The sequence below is a fragment of the Scyliorhinus canicula genome, chromosome 7, assembly GCF_902713615.1.
Source record: "Scyliorhinus canicula chromosome 7, sScyCan1.1, whole genome shotgun sequence".
NCBI lineage: Eukaryota > Metazoa > Chordata > Chondrichthyes > Carcharhiniformes > Scyliorhinidae > Scyliorhinus > Scyliorhinus canicula.
In genome coordinates, this window is record NC_052152.1 from 122279827 (window position 1) to 122302480 (window position 22654).

General features: G+C 46.6%; 1 protein-coding gene across 1 annotated transcript in view; it reads left to right on the forward strand.

Annotated features, from left to right (window-relative positions):
• The window catches only part of phex (phosphate regulating endopeptidase homolog, X-linked), a 371262-nt gene that overhangs the window by 140014 nt on the left and 208594 nt on the right, over positions 1-22654 (forward strand). The window contains exons 8-9 of the mRNA XM_038802848.1: positions 1563-1679; positions 14492-14575. Coding sequence (XP_038658776.1) covers positions 1563-1679; positions 14492-14575 — 201 coding nt within the window. The remainder of the gene's footprint in view (positions 1-1562; positions 1680-14491; positions 14576-22654) is intronic.

The following is a 22654-nucleotide window of genomic DNA, read 5'->3' on the forward strand; positions in this document are numbered from 1 at the left end:
ATCACAGAGAGCTGTGTCTGTGTGTGAAACACACGGCCCGGGATTTACTGGCCCTGTCGTGGTGGGACCCGCTGTGGGAGATCTGGCAACCCAGCGCATTGACTTTGAGCAGGGCCAGAAACTCTCACCTACTCTCTCAGAAGCTTAGAGATTCAAAATACTTAGAAGGAAAATTTACTCAGAAGTGGAGGTATTGCCTGTGACCAATGGTGTGCCTCAGGGATCAGTGCTGGGTTCACTGCTATTTGTTATTTATATTAGTAATTTGGATGAGAATTTAGGAGGCATGGTTAGTAAGTTTGCAGATGACACCAAGATTGGTAGCATTGTGGACAGTGAAGAAGGTTATCTAGGATTGCAACGGGACTTTGATCAATTCGGCCAGTGGGCCGATGAATGGCAGATGAAATTTAATTTAGATAAATGTGAGGTGATGCATTTTAGTAGATCAAATCAGGGGAGGACCTACTCAGTTAATGGTAGGGTGTTGGGGAGAGTTACAGAACAAAGAGATCTAGGAACGCAGGCTCATAGCTCCTTGAAAGTGGGGTCACAGGTGGCCAGGGTGGTGAAGAAGGCATTCGGCATGCTTGGTTTCATTGGTCAGAACATTGAATATAGGATTTGGGACATCTTGTTGAAGTTGAACAAGACATTTGTAAGGCCACACATGGAAGACTGTGCACAGTTCTGGCCACCCTATTATAGAGAGGATATTATTAAATTAGAAAGAGTGCAGAAAAATTTATCATTTCTATTTATGACCTGATGGTTTGAGTTATAAGGATAGACTGGGTCTTTTTTCCTTGGAGCGTAAGAGGCTTAGGGGTGATTTTATAGAGGTCTATAAAATAATGAGGGGCATAGATAAAGTAGATAGTCAACATCTTTTCCCAAAGGTAGGGGAGTCTAAAACTAGAGGGCATAGGTTTAAGGTGAAAGGGGAGAGATACAAAAGTGTCCAGAGGGGCAATTATTTCAGACAGGAGGGTGGTGAGTGTGTGGAACGAGCTGCCAGAGGCAGTAGTAGAGGCGGGAACAATTTTGTCGTTTAAAAAGCATTTAGACAGTTAGATGGATAAGATGGGTATAGGGGATATGGGCCAAATGCGGGTAATTGGGAGTAGCTTAGTGGTAAAAACTGGGCGACGTGGACAAGTTGGGCCGAAGGGCCTGTTTCCATGATGTAAACCTCTATGATTCAATGAGAGAGTTGCAGAATTCTGAGGTACAGAGGGACCTGGGTGATGAATCATTAAAAGTTAGAATGCAAGAACATCAAATGATTAGGAAAGCAGATGTAATGTTGTCATTTGTTGAAAAAGCAATGAAATATAAAAGTAGGAATGTTTGCTGCAGTTGTTGGTGAGATCACATCTAGAGGACAGTGTACAATTTTGGTCAATTTTAACATTGGGCCAATTTTCCACAGGATCTGTAACATGCATCGGTGCAGACTCGATGGGCCGAATGCCCTTTCCTGAATGTACTATTCTCTGATTCTGCTTCTGAAGTGGTAGATAATGATGTGTGAACAATTCTCTCTTACTCTTTTTGTTTAGTCCCGCCGTGCTCTGCTGCAGTTAATGATTGACACCGCAGTCACCCTGGGAGCTCACACCAGCACAGCTCAGCTGAACATGGAATCGGTGTTAGAGTTCGAGTTCAAGTTGGCAAAGGTCAGTGAAGTTGCACATCATCCAATTTCAGAGCAGCATGGAAGTCCCTCAGAAATATTCTATGCTTTTTCTGACGATGCATAAAGTGTTATAGAGGTGAGAAACATTCAATTATGTGAAATAGAAATGTAATTAGTACATTCCACATGACATAATACCCTTAGCACACAAACTTACTAATCAGACCAGTAACATTTCCTCCAAATCATTTATATATACTACAAATAGCAAAGGTCTCAGCACTGATTCCTGAGGAACACCGCTAGGCACACCCCTCCAATCAGAAAAGCACCCTTCAGTTGCTACTCTCTGCCTTCTATGACTGAGCCATCTGTATCCATCTTGCCAGCTCATCTCTGATCTCTTTTAGTTCACTTTCTGTACCAGTCTGCTATGAGGGACCTTGTCAAAGGTCTGACTGAAGTTTATGGAGACAACATCCACTGCCCTACCTTCATCAATCATTTTTGTCATTTCCTCAGAAAACCTGATCAAGTCAGTGAGACATGAGGCTGGATTCTCCGATTTTAAGGCTATGTCCCCACGCCGGCGTGGGAAACGGTGGCGTTTTACGACAAAACAAATGGCGTAAAACGGCCACCAATCCTCAGTTTGGCTGGGGACTGACATGCCGGCAGAGTGGAGCACACGGCTCCAGCTGCCGTACAGCCCGGAGAATTGCTGGGTACATGGCCGCGCTGTGCTACATGGCACCGGCCGCTCACGGACCTGGCCTGCGAAATAGTGCCCCCCCTTTGGCTCCCCCCATAGTGCCCCCAGCCCCTGACAACGTCCCCCCTGCCGATCGGACCTCCCCCGACTGTTGGGGTGCTGGACTGAGTCCGCAGCTGCCATGCCGAGTTCCTGATGGGTGAGACCGTCGGGAACTCGACCGGTCAGGGTGGAGCATCGGGGGGCAGGCCTCAGGCAATGTCCTGAGGCCGTCGATACATGCGGGGTGTATTCGGAGATTTCGGCGTCAACGACCGGAGAATCCTATCCATGACCTCCAGGCTGCCTCTTGCTAAAACGTCCATTTGTTTCCAAATGGGAGTAAATCCTGTCCGGAAGAATCCTCTCTAATAATTTCCCTACCAATGATGGGCTCACTGACCTGTAATTTCCTGGATTATCTTGCTACCTTTCTTAAACAAAACATCAGCTACTCTGCAGACCTCTGGGACCTTGCCTGTAGCCAGTGAGGATACAAAGATTTCTGTTAAGGACCCAGCAATTTCCTCCTTTGCCTCCCTCAGTATTCTGGGGGAGATCCCATCAGGCCCTGGGAACCTATCGACCTTAATGTTTACAAGACGCCCTATACTGTCTTTTTGATCTCAATGTGACCAAGACTATGTACACATCCTGACCCAGGCTCATCATTCACCAAGTTCTTCTCTTTGGTGAATTCCGATGCAAAGTACTCATTGAATACCTCGCACGTTTCCTCTGGTTCCGCTCATAGATTCCCTCCCCTGTCCTTGAGTGGGCCAACTCTCGCCCTGTCTACCCTCTTGCTATTTATATACATGTAATAAGCCTTGGGAGTTTCCTTAATCCTGTTTGCCAATAATTTTCATGATCCCTTTTAGCCGTCCTGACTCCTCCTTAGCTTCCTTCCTACTTTCCTTATATTCCTCATGGGCTTCGTCTGTTACCAGCCTTCTAGCCTTTACAAACGCTTCCTTTTTCTTCTAGACTACGCTCAGAATATCCATCATTATCCAAGGTTTCATACTTATCTTTCTTCCTCACAGGAACATGCCGGTCCTGAATTCCTATCAACTGACATTTGAAAGCCTTCCACAAGCCAGATGTTGATTTATCCTCAAACATCTGCCCCCAATCTAGAGTCTTTAGTTCCTCCTGAATATTGTTACAATTAGCTTTCCCCCAATTGAGCATCTTCATCCGAGGACTACTCTTGTTTTATCCAACAGTACCTTTAAACTTACTTAATTATGGTCACTGTTCCCGAAATGCTCCCCTACTGAAACTTCGACCACCTGGCCGGGCTCATTCCCCAATACCAGGTCCAGTACAGCCCCTTCCCTAGTTGGACTATTTACATATTGTTTCAAGAAGCCTGGATGCTCCTTACAAACTCTGCCCCATCCACGTTCCTAGCACTAAGTGAGTCCCAGTCAATATAGGGGAAGGTAAAGTCACCCACCACAACAATCCTGTTGCTTTTACACCTTTCCAGCATCTGACTACCCATCTGCTCCTCTATCTCCTGGCTGGCTGTTGGGAGGCCTGTTGGGAGGCCTGCTGGCTGTTGGGAGGCCTGCTGGCTGTTGGGAGGCCTGCTGGCTGTTGGGAGGCCTGTTGGGAGGCCTGCTGGCTGTTGGCAGGCCTGTAGTAAACCCCCAACATTGTGACTGCACTCTTCCTATTCCTGAGCTCTATCCAAATTGCCTCGCTGACAAATCTGTTAGAGTTCTTTGAGGAGGTAACAAGGAAGTTAGACAAAAGAGAACCAGTGGACGTGTTTTATTTAGATTTCCAGAATGCCTTTGACAAGGTGCCAAATAAGAGACTGTTAAATCAGTTAAAATCCCATGGTGTTAAGGGTAAGATCCTGGCATGGATAGAGGATTGGCTGACTGGCAGAAGGCAGAGAGTGGGGATAAAGGGGTCTTTTTCAGGATGGAAGCCGGTGACTAGTGGTGTGCCTCAGGGGTCGGTACTGGGACAACAACTTTTCACAAAATACATTAATGATCTGTACCTCTGATCATAGAGTCCCCGATAACTATTGCACTTCTGCATTTTGGCCCTCCCTGCTAAACAGCAGAGCCAGCCGTGAAGCCACTTCTCTGGCTGTTGCCGATAGGCCAATATCCAAAAGAGTTATACTTGAGAGGGGGACTGCTACAGGGGATTCCTGCACTGACTGCCTGCCCCTTCTAGCAGTCACCCATCTATCTCCCTGTACCTTGGGTCTAACCACATCTCTAAAACACCTGTCTATGATACTTTCTGCCACCATCATGCTCCTGAGTGCATCCAACTGCTGCTCCAACCATTCCATGCGGTCTTTGAGGAGCTGCAATTGAATGCACTTCCTGCAGATGTAGTTGTTGGGAATGCTGGAAACTTCACAGATCTCCCACATCTCACAAGTGAAGCATTTTACCCCTCTAACTGCCATTTCCAGAACTAATTAATAAATTAATTTAAAAATAAATACTTATTAGATTAAAATAAGTTACAGTTATCTATCTGCTTCCTAGCACTAGATTTCTACAATAAATGTAAAATGCTAAATGTAAAATGTTTTTTCAAATTTGCACAGATTCCTCATTAGCCAATCAAATCACAGCCTTCCTTTGATGTCACTATACAATTCCCCCCCCCCCCCCCACCTCCCCCCCCCCCCCCCCCCCCCCCACATCCATGGGAACACTCAGTCAGTGAATCAGTGAAACCACTGACCTTCCCAGGCCTCTGTTCGCAAATCTCCCGCTCAGCTCTGCTCCCGATGTTTCAGTTTCACCTTCTCCCAGTTTCACCCAACTCCCTGCATTTCACCCAACTCCAAAGCACTCTTGTCCAGCCAAGTAACATTCAGAGTGCAGACAAGCAGCTTTGAGTGATTTCCCTGTTTATAAGTCTCAAATTCCAATGCTCTGGAAACTGGATCGGGTGTCCTTAGATACCGATCACTTGTTGTTGTATATTTTGGAGCCGAGCTCTTGGTTGGGTGGTGGGGGGGGGGGGGGGGGGACATATTGGGGTTGCTTCAGAGATTTGGGACGTTTTCGGGATACAAATTGAATTTCGGGAAGAGTGAGTACTTTATGGTCTCCTTTACGGGAACGGGAGCAAGGATGGGGGAGGGCTGCCATTTTGTCTGGCAGCGACTCACTTTAGGTATTTGGGGCTCTGGAAGTTCAATTTCACTAGCTTGGTGGAGAGGGTGACTTGTTGAGATGGGACAATCTCCCTCTGTCGTTGGCGGGCCGGGTACAGGTAGTACAGATGAATATTTTGCTGCAATTCTTGTTTTTGTTTTAGTGCCTGCCAGTCTTTTTGCCCAAGGCCTATTTACTGTGTTGGACAGGCTGCTTTCCTCATTTGTTTGGCCGGGGAAGGTGGCTAGGATTAGAAAAGTGATATTGCAGAGGGGACAGAAGGTGGGAGAGGGGGGCAGTGCTGGCTACGCCTCCCAAATTTGTTGTATTACTACTTGGTAGCGAACGCAGGGAATATTCAAGGATGGAACAGGGTCGTTGGGGCTCCGTGGGTGAGGATGGAGGCTCATGCGGTTGCGGGCGCTGGCAACAGCACGGCTCCCGATGGCCCCAGGGAAGTACTCGCTGAGTCAAGTGGTAGCCACACTGAAGATCTGGAGGCAGTTTAGGCAGCATTTTAGGTTGGGAGCTGGGTCAGGGGGTGCGGGGAGGGGGAGGCGGGGCGGTGGGATGCCAGTTAGGGGGAATAAATGGGTTTGAGCCAAGGAGGATGGTTTCAAGGTTTCAAGGATGGGAAGACAGGGGATCAAGGAAATGAAGAATCTGTTTCTGGGAGGGCCGTTTTTCGAGTTTGTAGGAGTTGAACGAGAAGTCTGGGCTGGTGACGGGCGAACATTTCAGCTATATGCAGGGATGGGATTTTGCGAGGAAGGTCTTCCCTATTTTCCCTATAGCACCTGCCTCCTCGTTGGAGAGGGGTGTTGGAGAGGGGTCATCCTGGCAATTTATGGGAGGACTTTGGAGGAGATATGGTGTCCATGGAGGGGATTAAGGCAAAGTGGGAGGAAGAGTTGGGGGCATGCTGGAGGAGGGATTGTGGTGTGAGGTGCTGTGGCAGGTAAATACCTTGACCTCGTGTGCGAGGATGGGACTGATACAGCTGGAGGTAGTATACAGGGCACACCTTACAATGTCTAAGATGAACCAGCTGTTTAGAACATAGAACATAGAACGATACAGCGCAGTACAGGCCCTTCGGCCCTCGATGTTGCACCGACATGGAAAAAAAACTAAAGGCCATCTAACCTACACTATACCCTTATCATCCATATGCTTATCCAATAAATTTTTAAATGCCCTCAATGTTGGCGAGTTCACTACTGTTGCAGGTAGGGCATTCCACGGCCTCACCACTCTTTGCGTAAAAAACCCACCTCTGACCTCTGTCCTATATCTATTACCCCTCAATTTAAGGCTATGTCCCCTCGTGCTAGGCACCTCCATCCGCGGGAGAAGGCTCTCGCTGTCCACCCTATCTAACCCTCTGATCATTTTGTATGCCTCTATTAAGTCACCTCTTAACCTTCTTCTCTCTAACGAAAACAACCTCAAGTCCATCAGCCTTTCCTCATAAGATTTTCCCTCCATACCAGGCAACATCCTGGTAAATCTCCTCTGCACCTGTTCCAAAGCTTCCACGTCCTTCCTATAATGAGGCGACCAGAACTGTACGCAATACTCCAAATGCGGCCGTACTAGAGTTTTGTACAGCTGCAACATGACCTCATGGCTCAGGAACTCAATCCCTCTACCAATAAAGGCCAACACACCATAGGCCTTCTTCACAACCCTATCAACCTGGGTGGCAACTTTCAGGGATCTATGTACATGGACACCGAGATCCCTCTGCTCATCCACACTACCAAGAATTTTACCATTAGCCAAATATTCCGCATTCCTGTTATTCTTTCCAAAGTGAATCACCTCACACTTCTCCACATTAAACTCCATTTGCCACCTCTCAGCCCAGGTCTGCAGCTTATCTATGTCCCTCTGTAACCTGCAACATCCTTCCGCACTGTCTACAACTCCACCGACTTTAGTGTCGTCTGCAAATTTACTCACCCATCCTTCTGCGCCCTCCTCTAGGTCATTTATAAAAATGACAAACAGCAACGGCCTCAGAACAGATCCTTGTCGTACGCCACTCGTAACTGAACTCCATTCTGAACATTTCCCATCAACTACCACTCTCTGTCTTCTTTCAACTAGCCAATTTCTGATCCACATCTCTAAATCACCCTCAATCCCCAGCCTCCGTATTTTCTGCAATAGCCGACCGTGGGGAACCTTATCAAACGCTTTACTGAAATCCATATACACCACATCAACTGCTCTACCCTCGTCTACCTGTTCAGTCACCTTCTCAAAGAACTCGATAAGGTTTGTGAGGCATGACCTACCCTTCACAAAACCATGCTGACTATCCCTAATCATATTATTCCTATCTAGATGATTATAAATCGTATCTTTTATAATCCTCTCCAAGACCTTACCCACCACAGACGTTAGGCTCACCGGCCTATAGTTACCGGGGTTATCTCTACTCCCCTTCTTGAACAAAGTTTGAAGCGGTGGAAGATGTCCGTGAGCAATGTGGGATTCTGCTAGCTATGCAGATAGCAGAATCATGTGACTTTGTCCTCTAAAAGACGATTTCATGAAAGATTGATTGCCTTTAGGCATGAGAGATCCCTTGGTGAGTGCAAGTCTACTGAAAGATGTGAAATTGATGCTGAAGAAAGTGATGGACATGTATCTAAATGTGGAAATTGTGAAATATCAGCTGGAGCAGAGCAGACTCGGATTATATTCAGCTGAGAGACAGTCCATGCTCAGAGAGCAGAGCAAACGTAGACAATGGGCAGGATACAAGTACTGTGCAGGAAAGTAAGAAATGTCCAGGATGGGGCAAGCAATGTTTTAATTGCAAGAAGTAAAATAATTTACATAGAAAAAGGCAAACCTAGCCGATGCAGATGGCCACTGGAGAGACATCAACAGATGAGTGAGACTCAATACAGCAGGTTGTTTCAGGCAGCTCAATTGGCAACAAATGTGTAGCGACTGTTCCAATGAGGACCGCAGAAGGAGAGGATCAAGAGAATAAGAAATGACAGATAGACACTGGTGCATCATGCAACATAATGAGCTTCACAGACCTGCACAAAGTGGCTCAAAAGGAAATCTGAAAATGAAACCCTCGAAAGTAAGATTGATGCAATCTGATGGCAGCATACTAACACAGAGAGAACAAATGAGTCTGACAACCAATGCAGAGTTCCAGATCATTAGTGGGATGCAGCGGCCATTCCTTGCAGCTGGAGCCAGTCTAAAGCTTGGGCTGGTATCCCTGAAGGTGCCGACAGAGATTTAGAATGTGTCAGAACCCTCAAGAGTATTGACAGTCAGAGAGATCTAGGTGTACAGGTCCACAGGTCACTGAAAGGGGCAACACAGGTAGAGAAGGTAGTCAAGAAGGCATGCGGCATGCTTGCCTTCATTGGCCGGGGCATTGAGTATAAAAATTGGCAAGTATGTTTCAGCTATTTCGAACCTTAGTAAGGCGACACTTGGAGTATAGTGTTCAATTCTGGTCGCCACACTACCAGAAGGATGTGGAGGCTTTAGAGAGGCAAAAGAGATTTACCAGGATGTTGGCTGGTATGGAGGGCATTAGCTATGAGGAGAGGTTGAATAAACTTGGTTTGTTCTCACTGGAAGGAAGGAGGTTGAGGGGCAACCTGATAGAGGTCGACAAAGTTATGAGGGGCACAGACAGAGTGGATATTCAGAGGCTTTTTCCCAGGGTAGAGGGGTCAATTACTAGAGGGCATAGGTTTAAGGTGCGAGGGACAAGGTTTAGTGGAGATGTACAAGGCAAGTTTTTTACACAGAGGGTAATGGGTGCCTGGAACTCGCTGCCGGAGGAGGTGGTGGAAGCAGGGACGATAGTGACATTTAAGGGGCATTTTGACAAATACATGAATAGGATGGGAATAGAGGGATACGGACCCCAGAAGTGTCGAAGATTTTAGTTTAAACAGGCAGCATGGTCGGCACAGGCTTCGAGGGCCGAAGGGCCTGTTCCTGTGCTGTACTTTTCTTTGTTCTTTATCCTTTGTAACACAAAACCATTGACCACTGAGCAGATCCTAGAGGAATACAAAGATGTGTTTCAGGTTTGGATGTCTCCCTGGAGGACATCATTTAGAAGTAGGTGAGAGTGTAAGGCCAATTCAGCATCTTCCGAGAAGAGTTCCAACTGCTTTCAAGTCAAACCTAAAAAATAAGATAGAAGAGCTGGAAAAGAGGGGAGTAATGAAGAAAGTGACAACTCCCACAGACTGGATTAACAGCGAGGTCACAGTGAAACAAGCTGGAAAGCCGTGAGTATTCTTAGAGCCAATGGATCTAAATAAAGTGCTGAAGAAATCTCACCATCCCATGCCGACCATCAAAGGAAATTATTGCAACTTTCCAAGACAAAGATCTTTATTCTACCCTAGATGTGAAGAGTGATTTGTGTTAAGTGAAGCTTAAGGTTGTTATACATGCCATTTGGCATTTCCACAGCTCGAGAACTGGCAATGCAGGTTGTCAGTGACCTTCCTGGAGTGAAAACTATTGGAAATGATCTAGTAATCTATGGATGTGGAGACACAATTTGGAGACACAAAGCCATGGCTGACCAAGAGAATTTAATAGGGCTGCTAAAGAGAGCTCGCCGGATTAACCTGAAACCGAATGAGAAAAACTGCAACTGAAGATACCTGAAAACAAGTACGCAGGTCATGAACTGACATTAAAATATCTTCGCCGGGATCCTGAAAAGGTGAACGGTGTAGCACTGATGCAAAACCAACAGATGTGAACGCAGGGGAACGATTTGTTGGATTCATGAACTATTTAGCAAAATGATTGCCTAATTTGGACAATATCACTACACCACTGCCTCCCCTAATGGTCTCGCCTCTGCCTGGTAACAGTCTGCAAAACACTCAATATCTCTGGAGATATCCATCATGTAATATTAAGCTTTTCCTGAGCAAATTCATAAAGGGTCAAAGCACCATCGTTTCCTGTTCCATTTCACACTGACTGGTTAATGATGTACGATTAAAGTGTCACCTTACAATGCTGAGAAAAACACACCTGTCGTGTTATGCTCCTCGACGTAACATAAGCTGCTTCCTTGATGTATACTCTGACAATGGAAGGTTCAGACTTAGAGATAGGTGTAACACATTTATTGAACCGTTAACAATTCTCCTACTTGAGTTCGACTCTCTTGCTAATCTAACTATAGTAACTCAATCTAACTAACCAGTCTGCTCTAATCCATGCGGTGGGTGTGATGCTTCCCTGATCTGCCCCTGTCTCTCTGAGTGTCACCTATGGAAAGAGAAAGAGAATGTGTGCTCTGTCCTTTTATATGGGTAGCCCCCTTGTGGTAGTGTCACCTCTGGGTGTGTCTTGACTGCCCATTGGTCGTGTCCTATCTTACTGACCTATTGGTTGAATGTCTGTGTGTCATGATGTCTCTGGTGCTCCCTCTAGTGTTTATTTAGTTCTAGTGTATTTACATTAACCCCTTGTGTATTTACAGTGATGCATATCACCACATCCCCCTTTTATTCGTGTTACATATTTTCTGTACAGTGTTAAAGAAAATTGAACAAAATAAGTGTTTAATAAGTGATGACATGTACAAATCATGTTGAGTTATGATTACACAATAGGTCCAAATCATATGTATGTGTCCAAAATTCATTAATTATTATGGTCGAGTGGCTTTCTTGTTTGGTTGGTGAGTTGGTGATGTTGACGGTGGCATGTCCTTGTGAACGCCGTCAGTGTCCCTGTGTGTAAGGAACCAAGAAGTGGTCAAATCACTTTGTTGTGTGATCTGGAGTCTTTTTTTCTTCCGATGCTTGTGGTAGCGATGTATATAATCTGTGTCGTCCTGCCATGGTATGTCATTGTACTGAGCTGAGCAGTAACAGTGTCCCTCATGGGCAGAGTTGTAGCATGACGTACCAGTCGTAGTTGCATTGTTGATGTTTTCGTCGTGCTTGTTGTCGACGTTGTTGCCCCTGATACGCTTGTTGTTGTTGACAGTGTTGTTGATTTTGTAGGTTTTGTTGTTGTATTTGTTGCGCTCAACGACCACCCTTTGTGGATAATACTAGTCCTTCAAACAGTTGCTCATGTCATGTCCTTTGTGGCATCTGCTGGTTTCTTGAGCGTGCCGTCACTGAGCCCATGGCGCTTCCCATCTGGAGACATGTCCGGCTTACTTGAATCAGCTTTGGCTTGTCGCTGCTCCACATCTGGAATCATGTCCGGCTTTCTTGAATCAGCTGTGGCTTGTTGATGCTCCCCGTCTGGAGTCACATCCGGCTGACGTGAATCAGCTGTGGCTTGTTGATGTTCCCTGTCTGGAGCATTTCATTCAGGAATGCATTTGCTTGTGGAGAGGCTCGAGCGGATGAGGTTTGCATTACCATGGTGTCACCGGAGTCACCAGTAGTCTCGCTGTGATTGTTGAGTGCCTCTGTATACACTAGCTGAGGTCTGTCACGTTGCACATCTGGTATGGGAAGTGGGATGCCGCCGTCACTTGTCTCACATACAGTGGGAAGACCTTCTGTGTCTTCTTGTCGGTTAATTGAGCTGGGTAGACTGTCAGAGTTTTCTTCTGGTGGTTCAAATAATCTGGGTGGACTGTCATAGTCTTCTTGCTGTTCACTTGAGCGTGATAGACTGTTATACTGTAGTCTTATTGCTGTTCACTTGGGCGTAGGAGACTTGCATCGTCTGCTGCTGGTTGCTCAGTTAATGTTGCTAGACCTTCATGGTTTTGTTCATGCAAGGACTGTGCTCTGGAGTCTTGCGTTGCTTTCACCGTGGAGTCTATCTGTGCGCTCTCAATGGAGTCGTGCAGTGGTCTCGCTGTGGCGTTGTCTTCTTCTTGAGTATTGCTATCATCCAATGTATCGACGATCTGCCATGGTACCATGGTATTGGATTCATCTACCATGAGAAGAGTAGTGTTGAACTTTTCAACCATGTTGCTGATGCTGTGATCAGCATGTCTGAATAACTCAGCCATGTCTGAGCAGTATTGTGTGTATTGCTCGATAGACAAATCATCGCTTTGTGTTACGGAATTGTGATCATTCTCTTCATGTTCAAAGAACAAATCATCTTCTTGTGTGGCGGCTGGGACCCTTCGTGGTGCGTGAGCCACTCTCTGTTTCTTGGTGTCAGGCCACAGCATAATCCTGCACTCACGAGTCGGGATGTAATATATGCTGGGCTGAAGATTCCCCAATCCGAAGAACTCATCATCGAGGTCTTCACGGTACTACACCTCTCGTTGCGGTTCGGATTCGGTACTGGGGTAGCCACCTCCCAAGATGGAATCTTCATCTGAGTCGTAGTCTTCCAGGACCATATCATCTCCTAGGGCAGTGATAACTGCATGTTGCAGGGTTCTGCGGAGGTTACTTCCAGGACCATATCATCTCCTCGGGCAGTGATAACTGCTTGTTGCAGCATTCTGCGGCGGTTACTTCCAGGACCATATCATCTCCTCGGGCAGTGATAACTGCTTGTTGCAGCATTCTGCGGCGGTTACTTCCAGGACCATATCCTCTCCTAGGGCAGTGATAACTGCTTGTTGCAGCATTCTGCGGCGGTTACTTCCAGGACCATATCCTCTCCTAGGGCAGTGATAACTGCTTGTTGCAGGGTTCTGCGGAGGTTACTTTCAGCTACTCGACTAAATTCAGGCGCTGTGCTGTCGTTTCAGGTGAATGAATCGTGATTTACGGCTTTAAATTTTTTTTCCGTGTTTTGGGATAGTTCCTCTTTAAGTGGACGTCCAGGGCCTCTGACGTCATGACGCTTGTGACATAGAACATGGGAAGCGATTGCGCATGCCTTTTTCGTTTCTCGCGCATGCGCAAACGGACCTTCCCGTTCTGTGCGCTCTTCGCGCAACTACACATGTGCGGCTCCTTTTCCAAGATGGCTGCAAATCAAAACTGCCGTTTTCTGTAAATGCAGGCCTACCTTCGCCTCGTGATCAGTACTGGCGCCTCTTTTACTGTTTTTTTTTGTATCTTCCTCGCAGAATTCTTGGAATTTGTCCAGGACTGCCTGGAAGTCGCTCTTGTTTTGCCCCTTTGAGTATTTGAATGTCTCGAAGATTTCTTCTGCTCTTGCACCCACAATGTTGAGTAGAAGCATTATTTTTTCTGCATCCGCCACGCCATCTAACTCGGACGCTACCAGGTAGATCTCGAATCTCTGCCTGAACGCACTTCAGTTTGCACTGAGATTGCCTTGGTACCTGGGCTGCTGCAGAACCGGAATCTCAAACATCAAGCCTGGGATGCCTGGGTGCTGTTGCTGGCAGTTACGGATTTGTTGAGTTGAACTATAGGGATTAGCAAGCACTCCTGGAACCATGTCGTGTTATGCTTCTTGATGTAGCACAACCTGCTTCCTTGATGTGCACTCTGACAAAGGAAGGTTCAGACTTGGAGATAGCTTTAACACATTTTTTGAACCATTAACAATTCTCCTACTTGAGTTCGACTCTATTGCTAATCTAACTATAATAACTATGTCTACCTAACCAGTCTGCTTTAATCCATGCAGCGGGTGTGATGCTTCCCTGATCTGCCCCTGTCTCTCTGATTGCCTATAGAAAGAGAAAGAGCATGTGTGCCCTGTCCTTTTATATGGGTAGCCCCCTTGTGGTAGTGTCCCCTCTGGGTGTGTTTTGACTGCCCATTGGTTGTGACCTATCTTACTGGTTGAATGCCTGTGTGTCATGATGTCTCTGGCGCTCCCTCTAGTGTTTATTTAGTTCTAGTGTATTTACATTAACCCCTTGTGTATTTACAGTGATGCATATCACCACAACACACAGGCCAACTGCTTCTGTATTTATTCACATGAAATGTTTGTAGGAACATTGTGATGCTTGTGCTATGTCTGAACAACTGCCCATTACAGTTCCATCCAATTTGCACCTTGCAGATCCTAATTCCCCACATCAACAGGACCAGTGAGGCCATTTATAATAAGCTCAGTGTGCTCCAATTACAGCAGGCCATCCCACAGGTAAGTGACAAACAGCTTCATTGATGATCCAGTGCTAATGCCGGAGACTGTATAATATGGCAGTGGGTCCTTGAGAAGAGGAAAGTTCAGATCTGCTCACATCTGTTCAGTGTAGCAAGCCATCGCTATTACAGTCAGGATGGGAATCCTGCCTTCCATTGCCAATCCCTGAATCCAGGGATGAATTGAATTCTGGCTTCATGAACTGTCAGGCTGGCTCCCACTAAAGCTGGATTTTCAAATGGGGTTTGGGGATTGGGTGCTCTGATCCGAGTCCCACATCGGTGGCACAGTGCTATTTTCAAACGTAAAATGTCGAATTGGCCTGAGGGTGGGTTCAGTGCCCAATCAGCAGCACTAACAGCTGTCTGGAGGTGGGACAAGGATTTAGGGGACCCTTTGAAAAGGTGATTGGTAGCCATGTGTGGGCATACCATTCACTGAGGAGGGTGCTGATTGGGCCAACATTGGCACAGGGGGATATCCATGGGTGGCACCAAGGTTTTCTGATGCTGATGCTTGGGGAGGGGCAGTATGTAAGAGGTGAGAAATTCTCTTCCTGGCCTGTAACAGAAGAAACTGCCTCAAGAAACCAAAGGACCTGTATAGAGGTCACCGTGGACCTCCAGTACAGGAGCAGGGACATCTTGCTGCAATTATACAGGGCCTTGGTGAGGCCACACCTGGAATACTGTGTGCAGTTTTGGTCTCCTTAACTGAAGAATGATGTTCTTGCTCTAGAGGGCATGCAGAGAAGGTTTACCAGACTGATTTCTGGGATGGGGGGGGACAGACATATTAGGAGAGATTGAGTTGGTTAGGATTATATTCTTTGGAGTTCAGAAAAACCAGGGGTGGTTTCTCATAGAAACCTCTAAATTTCTTAAGATGATGAGACAGGGTAGATGGAAGAAGGATGCTCCTAATGGTGGGGGCGTTCAGAACCAGGGGTCACGGTCTAAAGATACGGGGTAGACCATTAAGGACTGAGATGAGGAGAAACCTCTTCACCCAGAAAGTGGTCGGCCAGTGGAATTCGTTGCCACAGAAAGTAGTTGAGTCCAAAAACTTATATATTTTCAATAAGCAGTTAAATATAGCACTCAGGGTGAAGGGGATCAAAGAATATGGGAGAAAGTGGGATTAGGCTATTGAGTTGGATGATCAGCCATGATCGTAATGAATGGCAGAGCAGGCTCGATGGGTCAAATGGCCTCTTCCTGCACCTATTTTTTATGTTTCAATGAAATTGCACAAACAATTTGTCCATCCTTCAAATGTTTAAGCTACTGCTAAAGGATGCCGGAATTGTGGATGAAGAATGTGAATCTCTTGTTGAACAGATCACATCTCAATGTGATACATGTATTAAACATTGGAAGACATTGGTTTTAAGTGTTCCATTAATCCGAGAATTCAACTAAGTGGTAGCCAGGGAGCAGAAGGTGTGGGACAAGGATTAGAGTAGTTATCTGTGTGTAGATGTGACAACTAGGCTCAGTATATCTAACGCAATAAACAAGGACAGATTGACAATACTGGATAAAGTTATGGAAAAGTGGGTCAGCCAAGCCTTGAGTCAGCAGCAAAATGTTTAACAGATAATAGAGGTCGATTTGCCATTTCAGAATTGAGGGACATATGTGAGAATTTATATATTATAATGTGGAGATGCCGGTGTTGGACTGGGGTGAGCACAGTAAGATTTGTTTCAAACATGTTGGACTTTAACCTGGTGTTGTAAGGCTTCTTACTGTTATATATTATAGTGATGCATGTAACTGCAGAAAATTTGTCCAGCAATGGCTTGTGTGAGGAAACATTTCCATAATTGAAGAAATGTTGCACAAAATACTGGCCAATCAGCTAGGCTGCAAGTTAGAAACGACATTGGCATGGGCAGTACATGTAATAACTTCCTTACAGATAAACGGGGGATATAGCCTACACCAATTAGTATACAGCTGGAATTCAAAACGGTCTTCAGAGAACATAGAAAAATACAGCACAGAACAGGCTTTTCGGCCCATGATGTTGTGCCGAACCTTTGTGCTAGATTAATCATAGATTATCATAGAATGTACAGTGCAGAAGGAGGCCATTCGGCCCATCGAGTCTGCATCGGCTCTTGGAAATGTGACATGACAGTCCTCCACCACTAGACAGAAAGACTGGCAGCTCTACTTTCTCCACACAAAAGCATTACAGGTCAGCAAATAAAGTGTTTGTCAAAGCTGAAGTATCAGACAAAATTAGAGCTTTAACGTGGGCCTCACGGTAGCATGGTGGTTAGCATCAATGCTTCACAGCTCCAGGGTCCCAGGTTCGATTCCCGGCTGGGTCACTGTCTGTGTGGAGTCCGCACGTCCTCCCCGTGTGTGCGTGGGTTTCCTCCGGGTGCTCCGGTTTCCTCCCACAGTCCAAAGATGTGCAGGTTAGGTGGATTGACCATGCTAAATTGCCCGTAGTGTAAGGTTAATGGGGGGATTGTTGGGTTACGGGTATACGGGTTACGTGGGTTTAAGTAGGGTGATCATTGCTTGGCACAACATCGAGGGCCGAAGGGCCTGTTCTGTGCTGTACTGTTCTATAATTCTATAAACGTGGTTCGGGACACTCCTGTGTCCCAAAGGAATTCTACGGGCTGTCCCCCGGACTGTGCCTGTGACTACAAGTCTTCCGGACTTGTCCCAGAGCGTTTCGCAGACCCAAGTTGGGGAGTCCGAACAGCGTCAATCGGTGCCATTTATGGCCAAATTATCTGAATGGGCGCTAATGCTGTGGATAGGCCTGGCATTGTTCCTATGTGGGGCATTTGCATGCTGATTCCGTTGCTGGTTCGGGGCGGGGGGGGGGGGGGGGGGGGGGGGGGGGGGTACTGCATTCTCAGGCGTAATGTCCCTCCTGTCCACAATTATAGCATCCCTGTGCTTTATGGTGCTGTGTGTCATTTCTACCTTCATTTACCCATGCGGGGTCTTGCTGTGTCCTTACTGGATTCATGTTTGCTTCTAACTTCTCCTGTTCTGCCTTTTTATGTAGGGATTGTTCCCAAGCTCTAGAGCAGGAGTTCTCAACCTTTTTTAACCCATGGACCCCTTTTCCTCTTAATTTATTTTTGTGGACCCCCATAGCCATTCCACAGACAAAAAAGCTTCTTATATGCGTGGTAAACTAATCCTAAAGTCCATCTACCTTACCGTGAGGGTTGGAAACGGATTAGCGGTATTTTCGTACATTGCCAAACTTATTCTAATATGAAAAGTAATGAAAAAAACTTTTTACTGACTAAATTGAATTAAATTACTCTAAAAATAACCAATTCATATCAAATATACACAGTTTCTAGTGATTACTGTGTTAAATCATTCATTAAACTTGTCAAGGAGAAACGTGGCATAAGCGTCAGGTCAACCGTGGGTATTTAATAAGCTGCTTCTGTCATTAAAGGTCCTCCGGGCTGTTCCTAGGGGACAATAGCCCGGGCAATCTTCAACAACAACTGTCATTAAAGCACAATAAACCCATTTGTCATCAACCGGTATGGATTTTTTTTTCTCAGAATACAGTACCACAAAAATAAACACAGCAAATGCACCTTTTTGGTTCTGAGCCCCTTCAGCCCTCAAGGTAAATTAGATAGAGAGAGAGATAGGTGAAAATTCATCATGAAAACAAACATTTTTTTCTTCTACTTGATTCTCAGTAATAACAATTGTTCTGAAGTAGAATTGCTCTATGGACCACTAAAATATCACCGTGGATCCCCAATTCGGTATTTATTTTGTGTGGACCCCCAGTAATGTTACATGGACCCTCAGGGTCCATGTGGATCCCGGTTGAGAACCACTGCTCTAGAGACCCACACTTCATTGTGTGTGGAGTCTGAGGGGTCATAATTTACACATGCTTTTTTGTCCTGCATCTGTGGCATGGGAGACTAAAATACGGGTCCATTTGGCCGTATTGTCTGCAGTTAAATGGGCGTGGGCTAAATCTCCAGATACTGCTGTGAAGTGTTTCCAGAGGCATCCAGCTCTCCTTTCTTCTGCCTACATCGCTTGAGTCCTTCTACGGGATCTCCTCTATTATAGCCAATTGCATCGAGGATAGCTGTCTTCATATCCTGGAGGCTACTACCTCCTACATTTTGTGGGTTGGGAAGGGCTGAACTAACAGATGGGTCAAGGCTCATTACTATGAGTTTCACTTGCTCCTGTTCATCTAGATCGTACATGACTATCTGTTATCTAACTCTCTCAAAGAAATGGTGTGGGTCTGATGTGGGTTGAAAGGTTTCTATTTTATCACGGGCATCCCTTAACTGGGTGATGGTTAGTGGTGTGGTGTACATGAAATCGGGTTGGTCTTTTAAAAAAAAAAATTTTGTTAAGGTTTTGCAGAATTTTTCATAATAAAACAGTAGTACCAATAATAACAAAACAAACTAGAGTGAACATTAACATAGTGAAAAAAGAGAATATACAATAACAATTAAATACACATAACCCCACACCACTCAGTCTTCCCACACCATCCCAATGAAGCACTCACCCCCCACCCCATCCCCCTCCTATGGATTGCTGCTGCTGCTGACATTTAAATTTTCCCCGAGAAATTCAACGAACGGCCGAAAGAACCCTAGCGTAGACCCTCTTAAGGCAAACTTTATTTTCTCGAGACTGAGAAACACAGCCATGTCGTTAACCCAAGTCTCTACACTCGGGGGTTTCGAGTCCCTCCACATTCATAAAATCCGTCTCTGGGCTACTAGGGAGGCAAAGGCCAAGACGTCGGCCTCTTTCGCCCCTGAACTCCCGGGTCTTCTGACACTCCAAAGATCGCTATCTCTGGACTCCGCACCACCCGTGTGTTAAGCACCTTGGACATTGCCCTCGCGAACCCTTGGCAGAACTCTCTAAGCTCCAGGCATGCCCAAAACATGTGGACATGGTTTGCAGGGCTGCCCTTTCACCTCATACAACTGTCTTCTACCACCAAAAACTTGCTCATTCTCGCTGCCGTCATGTGTGCCCAGTGGACCACCTTAAATTGAATTAGACTGAGCCTGGCACATGATGAGGAGGATTAACCCTGCCCAGGACCTCTGCCCACTGACCCGCTTCCAACTCCTCACCTAACTCCTCCTCCTACTTGCCCTTGAGCTCCTCCACCGGAGTTTCCTCCGGAGTAGTTCCTGGTAGATATCCAACACCCTCCCCTCCCACACCCAGGTGCAGGAGACCACCCTGTCCTGTATTCTCAGTGGCGGCAGCGTTGGAAAGGCCACTACCTGTTTTTTCAGGAAGGCTCGTAATTGCAGATATTTAACGGCGTTTCCTGGCGGCAGGTTAAATTTGTCCTCTAGCGCCTTCAAACTGGGAAAACTTCCGTCTATGAACAGATCTCCCATCCTTCTGATACCTGCCTTCTGCCAGCTCTGGAACCCACCATCCATCCTACTCTGGACAAACCTGTGGTTGTTACATATCGGGGTCCAAACCGATGCTCCCTCCACCTTCTTGTACCTCGTCCACTGTCCCCAGATCCACAGTGTCGCCACCACCACCGGACTTGTGGAGTAACGGGTTGGTGAGAACAGCAAAGGAGCCGTTATCAAAGCTCCCAGACTAGTACCTTTACATGACGCCGCCTCCAACTGCTCCCACGCCACCCCCCCCCCCCCCCACCCCCCGAACCAGGCCCTGCCAGTTCCTCGAGGCTCTCAGCCCTATAGCTAGCGGTTCTATAGCGAGGGCAAATAGTAACAGGGAGAGAGGACACCCCTGCCTTGTTCCCCGGTGAAGCTCGAAGTACCCCAACCTCAGCTGGTTTGTACATACACTTGCTACAGGCGCCTGGTACAGCAATTTCACCCAGCCAATAAAGCCAGCAAACCCGAATCTCCCCAGCGTTTCCCACAGGTACTCCCACTCCACCACCCGGTCAAAGGCTTTCTCTGCGTCCATCGCTGTTTCCACCTCCGTCTCCCCTCCCTCTGAGGGCATTATAATAATATTCTAAAGTCTCCAGACATTGGTATTGAGTTGTCTGCCTTTAACAAACCCAGTCTGGTCTTCCTCTATCACCCCTGGGACGCAATCCTCAATTCTTGTGGCCAGAACCTTAGCTAGCAATTTGGCATCCACGTTTAAAAGCGAAATCGGCCTGTATGACCCGCAATGTTCCGGGTCCTTCCCTCGTTTAAGAATGAGTGAGATGAAACTTGTGACATTGTTGGGGGGAGGGTTCCTTTCTCTCTAGCCTCATTGAAGGTCCTCATCAGGAGTGGGCTCAATATTTCCGAAAACTTCTTCTAGAATTCTACCTGCTGGCTGTCCTGCCCCGGGGCTTTACCCGATTGCATGCCCTTGACAATCTCCTCCAATTCAATCGGGGCCCCCAGCCCCTCCACCAGGTCCTCTTCTACCTTTGGAAACCTCAACTGGTCCAAAAATTGCCTCATCCCTTCTGCTCCCGTCGGGGGCTCCGACTCGTATAGTTTACTATAGAATTCCTTAAAGACTCCGTTCACCCCCTTTGGATCCAAGACCGTGTTACCCTCCTTATTCTTTACTCCCTCGATTTCCCTGGCTGTCTGCCTCTTTCGCAGTGGGTGTGCCAGCATTCTACTCGCTTTCTCCCCGTACTCATAGACTGCCCCCTTGCCTTCCTCAGATGTGCTACCGCTTTCTCTGTGGTCAGCAGTTCAAACTCCGTCTGCAGACTCCGCCGCTCCCTCAGTAGCCCCGCCTCGGGGGCCTCCACGTATCTCCTGTCTACTCGGAGTATCTCCTCCACCAGTCTCTCCCTCTCCGCTCTTTCTCTCTTTCCCCTATGGGATCGAATTGAGATGAGCTCCCCCCTGACAACTCCCAGACCGTTGCCGCTGCTTCCTCGTTTGTTTCCAGGTAATCCTGGATGTTCCTGCTAATCCGCCCGCAAACGTCTTCGTCCGCCAGCAGCCCCACATCCAGTCTCCAGAGTGGGCGCTGCCCTCTCTCCTCACTAAGTCGCAGATCCACCCAGTGCTTGCTGAGACTGAGACTGTGATTGCTGAGTATTCTGTCCCTGCTACCATTGGGATTAACGCCCTGCTCAAGACAAAGAAGTCTATGCGGGAATAAACCTTATGAACGTGGGAGAAAAAAAGAGAACTCCTTCTGTCATGTGAGAGTACCTTTAAGAAATGGATGTTTAAGCAATATACCCTTAAGAAATGGAGCAGCTCATATTACTGAGGTGATGTCAGAGTGTGTGTGGAGCTGGGTTTTTTGGCTCAGCCATTTTGCAGTGTTTTGGTTTCAGTTTGAGAGAGAGCAGCTGAAAAGTGCCTGGTTGGTTTGCTGTGAGCTGTTTGAAAGGAGAAAGCCAGTTTGAGGAAAAGAGCTTGGGAGTGTTTGTGTGTTTTGCAAAAAGCTGCGAGAAAAAAAACACAGAACTGGTCTGTTGATGTCTGAAAATCCAAAGACTATAAGTATATTGAATGTAACCTTATGTCTGTTGTTAAGGGTGAAGTCTTTTGGAGGTTGAAGGAACATTTTGAGGGATTATTTAGTGTTGTATTATTTTCGGGGTTATCTTTCAAGTAAGGGGTGTTAAGAGATCCAATGTTTATTGAAAACGTTAAGTTGAATTCATGGAATAAACATTGTTTTGTGTTTAAAAACCCACGTGTCCATAATTGTAATACCATACCTGGAGACCAAGCCGTGTGCTTCAAAAGCAACAATACAATAAAGGGAGAGGCTGGTTGAACTCCATGATACATTTTGGGGCTCTGAAAACGCCGCCCCCATAACACTTCGCTTTTGGCTGCGCCAACCTCCAGGGATTCACCCCCCCATCTGCTCCGATAAAACCCTTCAGTTCCTCAGCCACTGCCGGTCGTTTCCCTGTCCTGGACTTCGACCGGTCCAGCTCGGGGTCGATGACTGTGTTAAAGTTTCCCCCCATGATTAGGTTATGTGACTCTAAGTCCGGGATTTTGCCTTGCATGCGTCTCATAAATTCCACAACATCCCAATAGACGTTCACAAATGCCACCTGAGCCCCCTCCCACTTTCCTATCACCATTAT